The sequence below is a fragment of the Anas acuta genome, chromosome 8 (genome assembly GCF_963932015.1).
Source record: "Anas acuta chromosome 8, bAnaAcu1.1, whole genome shotgun sequence".
Taxonomy (NCBI): Eukaryota; Metazoa; Chordata; class Aves; order Anseriformes; family Anatidae; genus Anas; species Anas acuta.
The window spans coordinates 3,936,151-3,956,747 of NC_088986.1; the positions used below are offsets into that span (position 1 = coordinate 3,936,151).

Below are 20,597 nucleotides of genomic sequence, written 5' to 3' on the forward strand. Positions count from 1 at the left end.
GAGACAAACTCCCAAGGACAGAATAAACACTGGGAGAGGACCTCAGGCCTTCACCCACAGTTATAAACAATGAACTCAGCATAAACTGTGATTCCCAGCTGACACTGGGAGAAAAGCAGCAGCTAACGCTTCTCCTCATTTTGCTTCCAGAATGATTGTATGAAAAGAGATTTACTTTCTTCCTAATAAACTTTTCCCCATCTAAGATCCTCACCCCAACACAGTTGGAGCAGCAGCAGGAAACTTGGATGAATAACTCCTGCTTCACGAGAGGCTGAATAAAAGGAGGGGGGAGAAAAAAGGAAGAAAAGGAAAAAAAAATGCTACTAGAAAACCTACTGTCCAAATACTGATGAAAAAGTTGCCTGACTGGGGAAATTGTTGCTGTTCAGAAAAGTAAAAAGATACTTAGAAATACTGTTATATCTTACACCAGGTTGGCCCTGGGAGTCCTTAAGACCTGGCAGTGACATAACACACATTTCATTACCAAAATATCTCTCTGCACAACTTCAGTTTGATGCTCACGCTGCAAGTGGATAAATTGCAGAAAGGAAAGAGTCTGGCCGAATCATAAAGCAAACCAACGATACTAAACAATATTTGGGATTTTGGCACCAAGTTCCATGCTACTCACTGCAAGTACTGCTACCTCCAAAATTTTAAAACTGACAGAAAAAAACGAAGCTGCTTTTCATACAATTATTGTATTCCTTGAAAACTCTATTCAATTGTTTCAGGGCCCAGAGACATCCTAGCTGATGACCAAGGATATCCTTTATAATCTTTCATTTAATCTGAAACTTATTCCTTTACAGTCCAGCTAAGTTCTTATGAGAAAAGGGTTAGTATGAGTGAAAGACATCACCTGTCCTTTTGGTTCACCATGAGATCTAGACACACCAAATAAGCAGGGTGCTTAATAAGTTCATGCTAGCTCACAAAAACAAGGTAAACAAGTCAACTGGAAAGACCATTCATTATATATAAATACGCTATATGCTTGTGATCTGAAGGAAATCACCTATCCAGCTCTCCAAGTAACAGAGCGTGCCAGTAAGGCACTCAGGTTTGGTCAAGACCTGTGGGCTTCAGGCTAACACCTTCTTCTTGGTCAAGGGGGGAAGAATCAGAATTGGTTTGCTGGAAGCATCAATAAGATGTACCTGTCAAATCTGATATCATCACTTGAAGAACATAGAAAAGGAAATAGGAAAATCGTGTTACAAAGGAGGTCTGCTTCTGGACTGCAGAAGAGGTCTGTTCTGAACATAAACAAGAATACTAGTATATAAAGAATGAAACAGAATTAGTGTTGTTTTATCCTATCCCCTACAATCCTATGGTATCTATACATCAATGAAGCAACAAAATATTGTAATGTTCCTTGCTGCAGATTCCAGAATCTAATTTCCTTCCTCCAACAGAGCAAACAAACCCCCTATTAAAATATACAAGAATTATAGTTCAAGGTACAAGGTGCTAGCCTCTAGAGCCAAATCTACTAACAGGTAACCTTCAATCCCACAGTACTTTCAGCAGAGGGGCCAAGTCAGGCAGCAGAGTATTTCTGGCAGCTAGACCAGACAAATCTTACCAGTGTCAACAGAAGTAGGTATGAATTCCAGTCTCTTGCTCATGCTTTCTAAGGAAAAGCATGGAACAAGTAGGGATGAAAAGGTGATGAGCCCTATTAGCAGTCAGACCTGGAGGAAGCCCAACATAAGCCTTTACATCCATTGTGCTTTCATCAAATAGATCAGAAAATCCGAGGAAGGAAGAAAACATCTCTGGTTTGTGCATTTATCATACAGTGTAATATAGCATTGTCTGGAGTCTGTAAACACTGTCAGTTCAGAAGAGGGAAATGTCTTGCATGCTCAAACATACATGGCAGAATTTCTCACTCAGATGCCCTGCAGTCCCAAAGCACTGGATAGGTGCAGTTTGCAAAAGTAAAGACAACAATTAAAAATCTACTAAACTACAAAGTGCCTCAGTCTCGCACCTAATAAAACCGGAATAACAGTTCTGTCTCTCTTACCCCTTTCATTCATTGTTGCAAGAACCCTGAGACCACCGAAGGGAAGACACTGCAGAAAGGCTTTGTGTTATAAATCAAATACCCTAATATATGGCTGTGTGTCACACGGGGTAGTTTGCAGTTAACCGCAGTATGAAAACCACTGTGTCTGCTGGAATTTTCAAAGCAAGCATTTTCACTGATGTCAGGGAGATGTCTGTAGAATATCAGTCTTCATATAGTCTCCAAGCAGAACATTTTTCAAAGCGTTCACTCTATCCACATCTATTCTTTGAGTCTTTGAACTCGAATGATCTGTTCACAAAAGGGAAGGAGAGTTGACTGCAGTTTTCTGGAAATGTTACTAAGCATTACCTAGTGTCCGTACAATACAGTGACCGTACTGCTTTCAGCTACATTCCCAAGAACAGGTTGATTACCTGCAAAGTGATAGGATGGAAAACTTGGATTTCTCTGGCAGGTACACACTAAATAGGAACATCCCATTCTCCCAGTCACCAACGCATACCTGAGCTTTGAATTATGTCAGACCAGGAACAAAGGAATCTTGGTCATAACAAAAACTTTTAATAACCCATTTACTGAGAAAACCTTCCTTTCATCTCCGCCAAGCTTTAGAAAAGGCTGGGAGGCAAGCAGAAATAAACATTATACAGACTCACCACTGCTGGCTCTAAAGTAAACTCCCCAACTTCCTATTTACATTTCAAGATCTTAAGCTTTGTGGTTTACTAGTTCTGCAAGTAAGTGCTTTGGGTTTTGGAGGCTGCCTGCACATGATGTCCCACCACTACTGAATTCTTCCTAGCTTTTATTAATATAATAAGGAGGTCAGAAAAGCAACAATCTTTTATATGCCCTGCTAGCAGAAATATTTTACTTCTCGCCTTTTAAAAACAAAACAAAGCAAACAAAGCGTACAATGTCAAATTAATGCCAGCGAAGGGGATATTACAGCTCTGTTTGTTTCTTTTTCAAACCAAGGATGCTAGAAAATGGAACAAGAGAGTCTCATTAAAAAAGGGTGTGGAGGACTTCTTTGAGGGACAAGTAGGAGGCGGCGGCATTTTTATGGACGTGTAACCCTTCGAAGGCCACAGGCTGGAAAGGCTCCGTGACCTTTTCCTCAGAAGGCTAAATTTGTGTACAGAAAGGATGGGCAACCTGTATCAACAGTCGTGAAGAAAATGTGGTTTTCATTTCATGCAGCCCTCCCTGAATGTAAAACGTCTTCATTAGCTGGGAAGTCAGCACTGTGACCGCTGCCAAATGCAATATAGAAGCCAGCAGAACTGAACTGAAAGAGGACAGAGTAAGGGAGAGGTTCCTGTGACACTAATTTATTTCTCCCATTTGAAAGGCACTGGCTCTGTGATTCACATGTGCAGAACCGGCCTTAAGGAAGAGGAGAATATTAAAAAAGCAAGTGGGCAAGCGCTTATCAATTTCAGAAGGCTTGCTCAGGTCATTTCAAAAACTTCTCTAGGCAGTCTCTGCTTCCAAAGCTTTGCTTTTGTTTGTAGTTTTTTTCCTCCCCTCTCTCCCCACTCCTTACCCTCCCAAAGCCAGCCCCTTTCCCCTGGTCAGCAGCAGGACAAATTGCCGCCTTTGCTAAACCCTGGGTCGCAGCCAGTTGGCACTCAGCGTCGCTGCCGAGGGCTGCTGGCCCTGTCCCCTCGGAGACCGCACGTTTCACGTCAGGGCCGCGTGTGCAGCGGGGCCTGCGGGGCGCGAGGCTGGAGCGCCGCACGCAGCCCCCAGCCCCCTGGCCAAAAACCCATCGCTCGGTGCCACCCCGCTGCATTCAGCACAGCTGGCAAAGCGAGTACCAGGCTGCTTCGTCTCCGCGAGTTTTCCTCTCATCACAGCTGATTTCAAGCAGCTGAGGAGTCCCTGCGTAGTAATTACTCAAAAAGTCTGCTGCTTTAACAACGTGGCATGTTCTGAAGAGGAGACTCTGGTATCGGAGCCAAAATATACTGAATCCACTTGCTGGTCTGGCTCCCACCGAGATTACAGAGATCAGGCTCTGAGAACACTTTGAGCCAGCATGTCTCTGCAGCCTCCACTCCAGGATGTACTGCAAAGGACACGTACTGTGCATGCTTTGGGGGTGGAAACGTGCTTTGCACTCTATTTGTGTGAACAAAGCTGGCAGCCTGGGCGGATATTGTGGAGCAACGAAGCCCTATTGTGTTTGCCAGTCATCACGAGAATCAAATGAACAAATTTAGAATAAGCAAATTGGACTCAAGTTCCTTTAGCAGAAAACAGGCAAAGACTAGTCAGGCTTGGTAAAAGAGCCTATGGGATATTCTTCCTAAAATAATCCATAGTAAGCACAGGAACAGCAAAATGAGCTGCCCATTTTGCTCTTTGTGTAGTTGCTCAAGCTCTGTCTCTTAGGTTATATAGTGAATCTGGCAAGATAAAAAGTGAATTACTTGTGCTTCTCAAATTTTAAAAGGGACTAAATTATAAGCTTCAAACCACATGCGCATTGCCACCAGGGGAAAAAAAGCACTGTGCAGCAAGCCAGGTGACTCAGTTCACAATGACAAGGAGCACAGGAGCAGCAAAAAGATGCAAAGGAAGAGACTCCATCTAAACCAAAAGGTGACCTGACAGTCCCCAAAGGAAGTTTTGCACAGATTGCTGATAAAGAAAAAGGAATGGCTGAAGAAGCACACAGACCACATCACCAAATGAAGATGGAAAAAAACAAAGAGAGATCCTCAACAGGACAAAACACAGACATGGTATATTTGGGACTGAAATGCCAGCAAATTCAGATCCCCCTTTCCCTCAGTAAGCTGAAATGAGGCCAGGCAATGTTCCCGTTAAAAGCTGTTCTGGGCTCTGGCTACTTCCTTCAGCTGTGAATCCAAAGAGGTGTTCGGGCAGGAATGACAAATATTTGTCATGGGAACAACTGTTCTGCAACAAGTGCAAAGCAGAACACCGATCCCTCACTGCACCTAATTCACCACGGCATAGGCAGAAATAAAAGTTATACATGTTTTATGACCAGGGATATTTTAGGTGGATCTCTTTTACTTTATGCATACGTAGTACATAATCAGTACACTTACAAAATTAGTTTTGGGAAAAAAATTTTCCTTATAACTCCTTTCAAAATCTTCAAAACCAGAGTGGTCGCAATCTGCTGGGTGTAACATAGCTTATTCAAACCTGTAGTCTCAAAAAGGCTAGTATCATAAAACATTTTACTTTGAGGAAAAAAAAAAAAAAAGGTGTTATAAAAGGTGTTATAATGTCAATTTAGTGTCCATGAAAAGAGTGTTATTCTAATAGCATGTACGGGAAATCACTAGATTTATATACCAGTAAGAAGCAGCAACACTGCTGGGTTATTTGCTGCAAGGAAGACTAGGAAATTCCTGGTAGGAGTACCCTTGTTTGTATTGCTCTTTTGCTGTTTGCAAGAGTTAACCCAATTCTTCGTGGTTTTACACATCTGCAAAAGGGCAAGCATGTTTCTGTTTAGGAGCGGGACAAGATAATACAGATGTCTGTACCGAAATCCCTCCGATCACACACAGGTTTCAGAAGAAAACAAAGGATTTCTGAAAACATTAAAATATCAGACACATAAGATACTGGCAGGAAGACAGGCTTTTAGGGAAACAACTGCCTTATTCCCAGCAGCTAAGGCATGTCTGTTAGACCGATGCAAACCACTGCTTGGGAATAACGTACGAGCTTCTATTTCAATGCCTCAAACCTGCTGCTATTTCACTGTGAGAAACGACTCACGTATTTTGGGTTGTCACCATGGCTACACAAGCAAAGTCTCCTAAAAGTTCCAACACTGAAATGTGGGTGCTGGAGTTCAGAGACCCTTTCTCCACAGTACGATGACCTGCAGCAGCCCACTCAGAAAAGCCAGCCACTGAGTGTCCCTCACTTGAAAGGCATACCTACGCTCTCCACAGAGATCAAAGCCACAGCAAATGAATCCCAGCCCTGAACCGAGGGACAGACCTTCACAAGTAAAAGGACAGCTTATTTGCCATTCCAAATGCAAAATTTCGCTGATGACTTTTTGCTAGGGCAAAGGAGGCAGCAGAGAATCACGCAGAATGAATAACTGTCCAAAAATATTCCACAGACCATCTTTTTTTTTTCTTTTTTTTTCCTCTCATGGATAATGGATGAGCCCTGAGGTGGCAGCGACTTTCAGCAACTACCAGCTCGGACCTGGACGTGGATCAGTAGCCTAATTACAACATGCTTTTTGCCTCTTTCATGAGCTAGTCAAGTATCTCAACAGAAACACAATGCTTCGCGTGTGCCTGATCACCCCAAACTGTCAGTGGTTAATTCCAAAAAGCGTATCCTCACTTAAAAATGATACTTCTACCACAAATTAAACTATTACAGCCAGGAGTAAAATTAGGTTCCACATTTGTACTCTCTAAAATATCAAAGGCATGATTAGCAAAGTCTTTTGTTCAAGATCTCCGGAGTCCTTGAGGTAATGAAAACTGGGTCATGGAGTTATTTCTCTTAAAAGTTTAAAGCAAATGCCACGCTCGAGCAATACCTGCCCTGTGACTCACGGAGTATGAGAAGGGAAACGCTGTACCAAGACACCCCGAGCAGCAGCAGCACCCCTGCCCCCACCAAGGGGAGGAAGGGGGGGAGGCACAGCAGATGATTTTGAACAGTTTCCTGTTACGATCCCTTGAAAGAAATCCAACCGTACTTTCACCCTGCTTTCTGTTTTCTGAATTTCTCCTGACAGTTGGCTCTTGCGTTTGCCAGAACCACAACAAAGGACGGCCTTGAGTTTCCACACAGGCCATTTTCTCCCTCTCTCTTCTCTGATCATCTCACAAAGGTATTATTGTTGCTGGCTCACTGGGGCTCAGTGCACCTGAGGCAGATCAAAGGCACTTTTTAATGCCCGCCTGACCACACAGGTCTCTCTCCCACTGCATTAAATTAAACTCGATGATTAATCTCTGTAGCCCTGAGGGTCCCTCGGTGCACATGGGGAGAGAAAATATATATTTCTATCAAAACACAAGTATAATATACTTTCATTTTATAGCCCTAATTAAAAAAAGGAACAGCTAATTCCAGCCAAATGCAGCTGCGTATAGGTCTCATTAAAACACAAATACAACTGCTCTGTGTGCTCCACATTTATTTCATACAGTATATGCAGGTAATAGATAAAAGAGCAGTAAACCAAAATCTTTTCATAGATTAAATCCAGAGAAGTTCAGAATTGGCTTATTGTCTGTTGGCTAGAGATTGCCATGCCTCTGATCAGTGGAGTGAAAGAAGGCAGTGAAGGAAATGATTATAAAATGCTGAGTAGTTATATTTAAATAAACCCAAAACTGCACAAGCATCTATCTCTGAGCTTGCATTCAAACCATTAAGTCTTGAAAGGTTCTACCTTGCCTGTGGCGTGTAGCCTGTGCAGGCTTTGGGCTAGCTTTAAGGACAGAACAGAGCATCGATTCACATCAGCACGGACTTTATCACGCCACTTCTCTTACATTAGCACAGCTAATGGAGCCATGTCTAACATTGTCACGGAGTGCACACACAGCAAGTGCTGTTAAAGTCTCTATCCTGACATGCTTTGCTCCAGTTTGGCAAAGGAAACAAACTGCAGTTGTGAACTGGGTCTACATTGGAACTTACCAATATACATAGATTAAAAATTAATAAATAACCATACACATGTCCTCCTCCAGGGTGAGTTATATTAAAGGAGTAAGTTACAGCCAGCTGGCCCATTTCCAGCTGCTCCACGTTGCCCTCAGACCTTTTGGGGAAACTGTCTGAGAGCTCCTTAGCTCATGGCAGCCCAGTATTATGTCTCTATTAACCCAGCTTAGTTTAATGATTTAAACTAACTCAGCTAAATGAAACAGGTTAGGAAGAGTTCACATAAACAGATTATTCTGAAGGGGCAGAAACTTCCATCAGAAGTGGAAATAATAAAATAGAGGCAGGCTTGGAGGGGCATGGTCTTCCCCCAGAGCTGGTATCTGCAGGGTGCCTTAACTGCACCTTGATAGATACAGAGGTATCAATGTGATTTTTCAGAGACAGAGTAAGCTAAGAGTGGTGGAGTTAGAGGTTTGAATCTCTTACTTGGGAAGGAACCCAAATATATTCCAATAGTTGTACAGGATTTAAGCTTTTGTTAAAAAATGCTCTACTTCACAATACTGGGATTATTCATATCTTTAAATTCAATCATGTGCTTAAATGCTTTGTTGAACTACAATCCATGTGACAAGACCATTTTAATACATGCTGTTACTACAAAGACAACTTACAGATTCTGTTAAACCTGACATTTTATTATTGCCTTTCTTTCTTTTTCTCTACTGGATATCTCTCTCCATGAAGCATGTTAGTCCTCTCTAAAGCCTCTAGCACTCCCACTGCCATGTGCTCATTTAGGAAAAAACAAGTTATTATCAGTCTAAATTTAAGAGCAAAATGAGTTTTAAATAAAAAATGTGGCAGAAAAGGGTACTTATCTAAATGGAATGCTTTCAGACTCATACATTTTAAAAAGGTATAAATTTCAAAAGCAGACACTAAATTTTAATTGCAATTTCAGAAAAAGCTTTTGTATTAATTCTCTGAGAAAAATTAGCAAAGTGAAAATTGCTTATCTAGGTTTTTCTTTTTAGTCATGATACGGATCATAATTCTATAGATCATGGCAACTTTCAGAGGTAGAACGATTTATATTGATTAAGTGAAGTGGTGATGGAGAAGGGCTGTGACTGGAGATATGTATTCCTTCTCCAAAGACACTATTCTGCAACACATTAGTGACAAGCTTGTCACAGATAACTCAAGCTCAGATTTCAGCCTGCTCTTTAAGCCACTCTAGCATCGCGGTTTTTACTTTTCATGTCATTTTTCAGTATTGATTTCTACTACTATTAAAGTCCTTGCTTAATAGCAAATGCATGGTAATATATAATTAATATCCAAAGTTAAAGATAGAGTTACCAGAAAAAAAAAATCGAGGCAAAAGAAAAGGGTGAGAGGTACAAAGGTCATTTTTCCCTTCAGACACATTAGTTACTATATTCTGTACAAATTAGGACTATGCATACAACCTACCCCCATGTGGCATGAAGATGTTCCACAGATCATAGCAACTCGCGATGTAATTGGCTGGTTTTCACATGGCAGGTTATGTCCTTTCACATCTGCTCCAATTACTCCTATTAAAATAAAATTAAAATTCGATTTTAAAGAAGAGCAAGCCAACCCTCACAAAACAGTGCTTTTCCATGCACAAATAATTGCCAAGTATCTCACACCGCTACTGCAAATCATAATAAGTCTACTTAGAAAATAAACAAAGCTATAAAATAGCTGATATAATGTGTGAGGTTTTTTAATTATTATTACAGATGCATGAGGACACAAGATGATTTCTTGTTCATGTTTATCATCATAATCTTTAAGTGTTATTTCAACTATAAGCTGACCTTTGGTTATTGTTTACTTCTTAGGTTGTACACTAAGATACAGAATAAAAGCCTGCCTTGCTAGGAAAGGCACTCCAGCAGGTATGTTTATTTGTTGACAGTTTATCTTGTATATACTGTATGATGGGTTTTGTCAGGGGAGAGTTGAAATATTGGATAACTTGGCAGGAGACTGGAAAGATGCCAAGTTTGTTGTCTTGCCTGCTGCTGCTGTCCTGTCCACATCAGACAGAAGCATCCTCAGGAGGAGAGATTCCTCCTTCCCTAAGAGGAGTTGTGCTTGTCTATGAGGAGCTTCTGCATCCAGGACAGGACAGAAAGGATGACAAATTCAACAAGCACTCAGCTCACAGCAGGAATTTATACCAGGAGATGCCAGAGAAGAGCCAGGAGTGTGCTTACAGATTTGGGGCAGATCTACAGCCAACTTCAACATGCATGTTATTATGCTTAGATCAATTAAGGGCAGGCTGAAGTGGAAATTCTGCCCTCTCCTTCTTCTCTTAGGTTGCATTCTTATGTTGCATTGTCCTGCATCCAGAAAACTGAAGCAACATGACAAGAAATGTTCTTTAGTTTGTCTTGTTTCTCTTGATCATTATTTTTCAATCAATCAGATCAAGGTGCAGTTTGGTGACTATGTTGCCAATCCTACAAAAACAAAACAAAACAAACAAAGAAACAAACAAGCCTACAACAACCTTTCTCCACACTGTAGGAGGATGGCAAAAACGTTTGCTGGACATTTTATATTTTTAAAATCAAAGATTTTAAGAATTGAAAGATGCCAAGTGTTGTGGTTAGCATGCTACATTCCATTAACACCCTCTGATGTAGGACACCATTGCAAGATGGTGCCCAAATCAATCTGTTGGGCTTTGTCTTATCAGGGTTGTCATGGTTATTGTGGTATTATCATGGTTGAAAGTTACTAAAATAATCAGAAAATTAAGGGCTAAATTTTAGTGTCTTTCCTTATAAGGAAAAATCTTTCCTTATACCCCTTTATCTTAGCTGGCTTGTGACTACATAGAAGCATGGCTGTCATACACAGAGCTTATTTGTAAGGAACAACAGAAAACTAAAAGTAATGTTTCTTACACTTTATTTTTCACTGCTCAAGCAGAGATGTGCAAGAGTTTATATTAAGAATTGTGGATACGGTTATCTAAAAGGCAGTTTCCTGTACTAGAAAATACTGTATTAAAAATTCTAAAAGGAGTTAAAAATACTGTTCATGCTTCGGAGCGAAGAAATATTAAACTGATTTGTCAGCATATGTTGCAAATGTATTTTCATGAACAATACAAAATTGAAGAGCTTCATGTTTAGATTTTTTTTTTTAATCACTATGAAAACATGCATCTGCAAAATATGCATTCTGCAGAATATGCCTTTTGGGTTTTACTGAAATCAGTGGAATTTTGTCAATGGCTTTAGTGTTTAGAGTTACTGGAGTCTTCCTATTTGTGATTAATTTAAGTCAGATAGCAAATAATAATAGTAATACTGAAAACGTATATGTTTTTATTAACCAATAATAATGTAACTATTTTTAGAAGTTACTTTTATCTTTAATTTAGTTGTGATTTTTCATAATCTAAAGCAGACTAAAAATTTTGTGAAGGTTCTGAAGACAAACTGAGAACAAGTCTGTGTATCACACAAACTCTAGGACAGATTTTATTAAAACAATCAATGCTAAGCATTCATACTTTTGGATCTCTTCCACAATGACAAAGTACTTTAGATACTGGACAATAAATCCTCTAGTTTTGCTGAAACAATGCTGATCTCTTTTTATGAGATCAGTCCCAAAAGACTGGCCTCCCATACTCACATTTTTATCTGTAGACTCTTTTAAATTGGTACAGTAGGTCAAAATGAAAGACATATCTATTTGGCTTTTAGGTTTTTACCTTTCTGTAATAGGTATCAGATGGACTGATTGAGGAGTCATACATGACCTCTACTGACATACGTATTAAATAATTCTTTATCTTTACCTTATTTTACTCAAAACTTCAAAGCCTTCATAAACTCCAGGGACCCGTCCAGCAAAAATACATTTTATAGCCAGCCAAAAGCAGATATGAACAGCGCATCAAATGCTATTAACACTGAAAACAAGATGTCCATCACGCTGTTTTGGTTTAGCCTGCAGGATGCAAGAGGGCTGCTTTCCTTACTCTCCTACTACAGGCTATTTTCAAAACCACAAGCAGAATTTGTTCAAGAATGAGAGTAATGGCACCCACTGGATGTTATTGTCCTGCAAACTACCCTGATGTGTCCTAATATATAAGCCATACCCTTTAGAAAAACTGTTGTCCTCAGTATATAATCCTCAAAATACATATAGCATAAATTCTTCAGAACAGATTTTGTAAACTTTTTTCTTTTATCTTCTATTTCTGGAATGTAGTCTTACAGAGATTTTGGTCCCAAACTCTAAAGAGGTTTGAGATGCTGCAAATAATTCTCCACTTTTTAATAAATACTTTGCTGTACACACAGTATGAAGACAGGAAGACAAACAGAAACTCTCTGATTAAACATTCATGATTTAGCCATTACAAAAAATGTTTACTAATACATATTAATAGCAAAAGATCTGATGCTATGGTCCAATTTGTAAAAAGGGTAGGTGACTATAAAGAAGTCCATTAGAATACACCAAACACCTGTTTAGACACAACATTAAATTTAAAAACAAAATTTAAAAGTTTAATTTAAAATATTTTTCTCAGAACTTGTTAACATAATAATGTTTGTATTTCAGACCAGCTTATCATTACATCCATTTCAAGAACACAAAACAGCCAAGGCACTGCCATTTTTTTGCACCTAGATATCGTACGATTTGGTCAATTAGGATACTAATTGACACAAACTGATTTTTAAATCAGTCTCAATAGTAAGGACTCAACATATCTACAGCTATGACACTAAAACTCAGTCTTCCTTGCTGCATACACTCCTTTGTGGTCAAAACAAAACACTGGATCCAGAGCTAATTCTTCTGAGGTAATAAGAAAAGCAAAAGATTACAGAAAAAAATTACAGAAGCAAAGTAAATGCATTTAAACATATAAGAAGTTCCAGGCCACAACTTCTAGAAAAATAAATAAGGTTTAAAACACCACAAAATATTTGAAACAAAACTGGTACTTTAGCAACTAATCATATTTCATTTAGATCTAGATAAAAATATTCTGATGAGCAATAGATTTCCATTGAACAGTACTGCTTCAATAACACTGAAACTTTCTGAGGTAAAAATTTTTTCTAACCTACCAAACTAAAAAACCTCAATTTCCTGCTGAAAGTTACATTGAATCACTTTGTTTTTGACTGTATTTAGATAAGGACAAACAGCATAGTATGAAAATGAAGGACTTCAGCCTCACCAAACATATTTCAATACACCTGAAACTGAGCATGTTAGAATACTGTGCTGGAAAAAAAAAAAAAAAAAAAAAAAAGAAAGAAAGAAGGAAAACTATTAGGCCTTCCACTCCATCTATGGATACAATATTGAAAGCCTCAGAAGGGAATTACCTTTCACCAGCCAGTTCTCCCTCCACTCTTGTTTGCTACAACAAGAATTGCTTACTTTTGTTTGAATATACAGTATTTACATCCTCTTACAGCTAAAGGAAAGGCACTGGTTTTAGTATATATTCCATATTCTGCTATCATAAATGTATATGAAAAAGGCTCCGCTGCATTACTTAAACCAGGGATGAATTGCTCCTAATGCTAAGAAGGAAGACCAACTATGAAGAAGCCTCAGACATGAGTCTTCTCCCTCAAAACTGAAACTTTTTACTTCTCTTACTTATCCCCACAAAATTTTCAGCAATAGAAGATGCAAACTGTCATCATGTTGGCTTGCCAACCCAATGGTGTTTCAGCTCAGGAATTCAAAGTGGAACTAAAAGAAGTTAATGCACAATTTGGAAACCCAGCTGCAAAGAAATAAACAGTGATATTTAAGGACTTTGCTATAAACAGATATTCAACATTAGTAGTTATTGTGAGGATTTTTTTTATTTTATTTTAGTTATGCTATTTCATAAGAATAGCATCAGAGCAAATTGCTGGATACAAAACAGGCTATGCAAAAAATGGCTAAAATTAATTCAATACATTCCTGTTTCCAAGAATAGCAAATATGTGACTGAGTACCTAGTCCTCCAGCATGCGCATCAATGAGAGATGCTGCTACTGCAATCCCTTCCGGGAGACCGAGATCTTTTGCAGCTTCTGGCGTTAGACCTTTTCCAACAGACTCTCCAGGAGACAAGACGTGGTTTCCTGGGCAGACACAAGAAAAACCATACACCTGTCAATTTACCAAACAGAAAAACAAACACATACGTTATTACAAGAACTCCCTTCCTCCCCCTGAAGTTAGGGTGGTACATATAAAACAAAAAGTGTATCAAAGAACTCTATCTGATTAAGAAATATGTTTCATTATGTGTCTGTATATTAAACACAACCATGCTAGATCAAGCTACCCCATAGCAATTTTAAAGTTCAAAAGCATTCAATGTCCTGTCTCGCCACGGAGAAAGATTTTGCCACGAGCAATTACATTCTGCTTGGCACCTTTCCAGGAGATATGAAATACTTGTGCAGAAATTCCAAGTTCTTGGGGTAGCTGCTGACTACACTGCCTGCAGCCATTCCCTGTGTGCAGGAATGGGATTCAGCTCAGCCCATGCTCGCAACTCCTGTTGCATAAGACAATGACCAATTTTTTTTTTCCTTCCGATTTCTACCCTCTCTGAGAGTTTCCACTAGCAATAAGGTGGCTATAACAACAGAAATTCTCAAACTGCCTAAACCATCAAATTCCTGCTACTGCAGCTCTACTTCCTCGTAGGCATAAATCATCCAGTTTTGGGACTTTGCTGGAAGTATGAAGAATGTTATGGTCACTCCAAGCACAGTCGGTGCAACCCTTCCCTCTGCCTTGACACCAAGGAGCCTGTGTCAGGTCTCGCCTCCACTATCATAACATATTTAATTCTTTCTAGCTGAAAGAGATATTGTTCAGTAATTAAACTATGCTGATAGAGGTAACTCAGGAGTTAGAAAAAAACTAAATTCATGAAACTTTCTGAATTTAAGGACTCTCCCGCACCCAACAGACTCCTCTCTGGCAGCCGAGTCTAACCAAAGCCAAAGCAATAAGTGGCAGCTCCTGCAATCACACACACACCTTTATTTATCTAAAGATTTGGTGGGTGAGAAGCAGTGAAAGCCACAGCAGGAGCTCTCATACACCTTCCTGCCAATACCATGGCTTTAAGTCAGAGACGTGCTCATTTACTAGTACATATCTTTAGCATTACTCAGTTCGGCAAATCTTCAGGGCAGAGTTGACAAAACTCCTTTTTAAGAAAGAAAAGCCTACTTTCACAGTTGATTCAAGTGAGAATGTTACACCTAAAAAGCATTTTGATGTGTAGAAAGGAAGCAACACATTGTCCACAACAGAAGCCAATTAAGGGGAACAGCGTATCACAAATTAGCAGGAACACACCAATGCCCATGAGCATTATCTTCTAAAAATAGTTATGCTACCTTACTGTTTGTTGAAAAGAAGGTTTTAATACTAAATTCACAGGTGGAAAGTGGGTCTTTATTTTTATACATCACCGTGGCAGAAGACCTTTGCCTTTGCTGCAGACAGCACGCAAACCGCTCCGTGCTCGCTGTGCCAAGAGTTTCTGTTCTGTCAACGGCCACACCTCTGTCTCTGAAATGTCAGGCTGAATCTCATACTGGAAATTTAAAACAAATATGTATGGCCAAAACTTTTGATTTGGCTTTGGGTTTATATTCAATTATTAGGCACACTAAGCAGAAGTCATCACTCTCCACTAACTTATACAGGAGGAAGAGATAATATCTTTACATCTCATCTCTCCATCTCTTTACATCTCTATCTTCTACATCAAAAGAAGCCTACATTTTATTAGTTCCTGGTGTAAACACAAACAATTGTGCTAGCTGTTACAAGAGCTGTATCTTTTGTGATTTCACCCCTCAATAAGTTTTGAGAGCAGGATGTTTCTCTTTAAGAAAAGTTGTGTGTTGTCTTTTGGGTTCTTAAGACATCAGAAAATAATCCAAGTTGTGTGCTTCACCTGACATTCAAAGACCCTGCAGGTGGAAGGAAGTTCAAAAGAGTTCATGCAGCTAAAACCACATCTTTTTCTTCAGAACCAGTTACATGACCTGAAAGCAGCCAGATACCTTGTATATACAGCACGAGATGAAAGCAATCTGATATAAAACCTCTTTCCAGGCACTCCATTCCACTGGCAGCTTGTTTGTATCAGTCATACTGGTCAAATATTTTAATGTGTTATTATTATGTGGTTAAGCTCCATTTTAGAGATCAGAGCTACTAAAAAAAAATCTTTTCCTACCAGCTTCTCAATTATTGTATTCCTAGTTAATAAGCACTATGGGAGCAATTGCAGAGATAAAGAGAATGTGCTGCTTCTAAGGGCAGCGGCAGCAAATGACCCTATTGATTCCTTTGGCACCAGTGATAGATCAAAGTGACCAGCAGCACTGCTGTCCCCCATGGGCATCAAGTGGGTGAGGATGTGTCCAGGGATGGGCTCCTGTGCGTTGGAGATACAGAGTAATAAACTTGTATTTTAATAAATGCATTAAAGGTAGGGTTTGGCCAGCCTGTTTTAGGTAGAGCTGAGCAATTTCTCGACTGAAAGCAACGCTTCCTGACCACCTGGGAAGTGATGGCATGCAGAAGTCACCCACTACAAGGAGTGCGAGGAGGTGTCTCCTACATCACCCAGGTCAGGGAGTGCAGCAGGGAGGTGCCAGCAAGCGAGTGCAGCAGCCAGAACACCGACTCTGCCCCTCTACTTCATCCTCCCAGCTCTAGAAATCCCTGAATGCTCTGCTACATGCCTATGTTCTTAAGGAGCTTTATAAAAGAGAAAAAGCAGGCTCTGCATGGCCACTCCTGTCATCACAAGAGCTGCTTCCCCACCCACACAAGAGTGAGTAAGTAGGTGTGGAATGGGCCGAGACCTAGAAAGGGAATTATCACTCCCATGGTTTACTCCTCACCGAAAAACGAGAAAACTCAGCTAAGCATCAGTGTGCCTACAGTCTGTAAGTATAAAGCTATGAAACGATAAAAACAAAACAAACAAACCAAAACATGAAAAGCAACCAAAGAGGAGCCACAACTGAAAAGCAAAGGATTTGTAACAGATGGTACCTCAGGACTAGGCTAGGAGAGAATGAGGAGATTCTTTCTTGAGCAAAAGGCAGTGGCTTGAGAAGTCAAGGGACAGCTAGCACAAAAACAAAGGCATTACACAGCTACCCAGCAGGACTTCAGCAGCAGGTGCTGCCACCCTTAAATCCTACCTGTCAGGGAAAGAAGCTGTCAGAAAGGGAGGAAGGGAAATGAGAACCGCCTGCACACAGAGGCCGTCAGTGAGGGCATTACAGGAGGCTGTGTAAAACAGGCAGTGAAAGGAACGAGTCTCCTCAAGACTCCTGCCAAAGTAAATGCATCGAGTCTTTTGTTTACAGTAGTCTCCTGTGCAAGTCATTTACCTTTGCTATAATGATTTCCAAAATTAGACCTACCCAAACAAACCCATAATGGCTGAAGCTGGAGAACTTTCTCTTTCACATTCGTACAGCTGTTTCAGTAACGCAGTGCCTCCACAACCTTTTCATTTTCTGTGAGACGTACTATTTCTAGCTATTTTTCCCCTATAAAGCAGCAAGTTTACAAAAGGAAAAAGCTGTCTGAATCTCTTCCTCCTCTTTTATCCTTTTTCGAAGACTAATGTTCGAATTTGCTATGATCAGGTTTTGTTTAAAGAATTTATGTGGTACCAGTGACCCTCTACCTTTTCAGGCAGTTTCCACAGCAACTAGCTATTTACCAGACGTAACACACCAGGCAGACAATACATCTCCAGTCAACTTCGGTGATCAAAATTCACTCTACAGTCTTACTAATATTTAACAGAAGTAGGTTTTTTTCGTACATAGACCTTTTTCAAACAATAAAAGCAGAGCGCAGCAGGAGCCCGCTTGACTCAGCTATGACATACCCGCTCGCTCCAGAGCAGCTTTCCTTCCATCACGCACAACACGGTTGTGCTGCATATGCAATTATATTTGGCTGCATATGTGCATCAACATACAGGGTTAAAAAAAAAAAAAAGGAGAAGGGGCTGTCCCATTTCTTCACTGACTTGACACAAGCAAACTTGAAGGGATGTAAAAACCCCTTGTTGAAATCCCTGCAGCCTCAGAAAACTCAGCCAAAGGATACATCCTAAGTTTTACAAATACTCCTCCAAAACTGGTCAATATAAATGCTTTTTAATTTAAAAGCCAACACACAAAATAAATATGCTGTTAAATAAATGACTTACCACATGGATTAGGAAAGTCATTTAGTTAAATAAAATGGTGCTAAATAAGCATCACAGGAAACTGGAGCCCAGTACAAAGAAGGACCATCCACCTAAATGGATCTCAGAATAAGTTATGTAAGAGTATTTTTCCCTTCTCTGAGATGCATTATTATAGGTTTTGTGGGGCATTTTCTTCAAAGATTTTGTAATATCTAGGATAGCACATTTAGGTGCTTAGTTCATTGCAAAGCTTGCAGGTCAATCTCTGATATTTGTGCTTTATAACAGTAGCATCGCAAAATGCCAGAATTCTGGGATATACAAGGAACCTGAGTGATATAAATCTTCCGTTATGTCATCCCAGCCCTACCTACATAAAATATATTACTCACTATCCCACCCTATTACATACAGTACTCACATTTAACTGAGGTGTGACTGATTGTTCTGCAATTTTTAAACCTGGCTGATGGGCAGAAACGGGATCATTAAGAGATAAGGGAAATGGGATAACAATGTGGACTAGAAAATAATATTCACTTTTCTTAGGACTGAAAGTCTGGTGGTTAGAAGAGTGTTACAAATGGTCAGATGTGTTTTGTTTTTAACATGGAAATATCTTCCATAAAATTTCCCACGTGGTAGTTGAAAACTTGAGAATTTTCTTTGAGGAAAACCCAAACAAATTGTGATATTATAGGTCACCTTATTTAAAAGTGAGAAAACCAGTTGGTTAAATAAAATCATTTTGGCTTTCCTCAGTTCCAAATTAATCTCTGTCTATCTGAACTGCCACAGTAGCTTGAGGCAAGTCTAGTTTGGGTCCTTTCCATCCCACCCTCCCATACAGCTTATGCCTTCCACCGGACTACAGCTCAACTACCTAACATGGAATTACTTAAGGCAGACATTAGGTTGCTAAATACGGGCAAAAACAGGCAGATTGTCATTCATTAAGCTGAAAAGTAAATTGGTCTGCAGACCATAGGTGCCTACTTCAACAAATACCATATCCTTCTTGTCCAAATTAAAAAGAGCTACCTCATGTATAAATGGAAAGCTTTCCTGGTTGAAGGTCAAAAGAAAAAGAAGAAAAAGAAAAAACAACATTCTGCATCACTGGATCATTAGGCATGTACATTGATGGACGTGGTTGGGTTGTCTTTACTAGATTTCAGTGAAATAGTGCAGAATGAAGATTCCGTGTAATGCATGGTTCACTACTCACTTGGCTGACATGCATGCAGCTATACAGCACATGTATTTAGATGGCTACGTAACTAGGTGTAGTGTATTCGCATCCAAACTTGGCTGCCTTACTTCACATTTCTGCTTGCAAGCAGTAATTTCAGTATGTTGATTATTTCCATTTCTGACTCTTCACAGTACAATATTCCTTACAGTCTCTCAAGATACTGGAGCATCGTCAGTGTAGATGACGTGACTATTGCTGTACTCTCAGAGTTGCAAGTAATCAGACTCTGGTTTGGTACAATACATCACTTAGATCGTACAGGCAATTTAACTTGTACTAATTATGGATTACTACATAACAGAATGTTTTTTTATTACTGTATTTTTTAAAAAATGTAATTCAAATGATAGCATCTCCTCTTTGAAGAAATAATTACCCCTTTTCAAAACTGAAAGAAATGACAGACCAAAAATAACCCAATCAGTTACTGAAAGAATGCTTTTGAATCTTTCAGCTAAGCTTCTGATACTTGTACAGTCTTATTCCCCACCACATTCACACGGTATCCACTTCTAATACCCATACTGAGAAGATACTGATGCATTATAAAGGGTTCAGAAATGAGTCGGAAAAGCAATGATAGGGATTGAGAAGTATGATAATTCACACAAGAGTTTTGGTGAAAAACCTTGAGTAGCTCAGTGTTTTTCTTTAGCAGAAAATTTCAGTCTGTGCAGGTCAGGCATGTCACTACAGTCTGGCAGACCAGAGTAAGAAGTTAAAATTTAGATGAAAAATGAATTATTTAATTAAGTCATTAATTCTGAGCAATGAGAGCAACTAACAATCAACAACCTTTATGTCTGAAGTGGGCTCTGTCACAGAAAATTATAGAGTCAAGACTGGTTCTAAGATACACTTTAAACTACTTAAACATCAATTTCAGGGAGTACAACAGCCTCTGACTTAGAGGATGTCAGCAAATTGTTTGAAATAGCCCTTCTGGTTTTATAAATCCTGACTCAAAGCAGACATCTCTGTTTTAAAAATCATCTCAGTATGAGGCTTGAGCAAAAAAAAGGCGATGAACAAATCAGGACCAGAGAGATGATGATCCAGGTAAAAAGAAGAAATGACCTACAACTTTTCTGCGAACGGATGTTTTGTTTTGTTTCTTCTTCTTTTTTATTTTTTGTCCTACTGCTTTCCTTTTTTTTTTTTTTCTTTTTTTAAGAATTGTATGAAAAAGGATGTCAACAGATTTAAATATTAAGCAATCACAACAGGCTCAAAGTCTGCTCAAAGCTTTGCCTATGACTATTAAAGTCAAAAATTCAAAGAAAAAGCTCCTCGTTTTCATACTTTATAGGAAGAAGTTTAGAAGTCCACAGCAGGTAGTTTTATTTATTTATTTA

At 39.4% G+C, this 20,597-nt stretch overlaps 1 protein-coding gene across 9 annotated transcripts in view; it reads right to left on the reverse strand.

Moving 5' to 3' along the window:
- The window catches only part of FGGY (FGGY carbohydrate kinase domain containing), a 137,369-nt gene that overhangs the window by 59,832 nt on the left and 56,940 nt on the right, over positions 1-20,597 (reverse strand). For all 9 annotated transcript variants that reach the window (XR_011099016.1, XM_068690944.1, XM_068690946.1 and 6 more), the window contains 2 exons: positions 13,741-13,869; positions 9,176-9,279 (listed from right to left, as the gene is read on the reverse strand). Coding sequence is in view for 8 of the 9 variants with exons in the window: in XM_068690944.1 (XP_068547045.1) it covers positions 9,176-9,279; positions 13,741-13,869 (233 nt within the window). In the remaining variant the exon portion in view is untranslated. The remainder of the gene's footprint in view (positions 1-9,175; positions 9,280-13,740; positions 13,870-20,597) is intronic.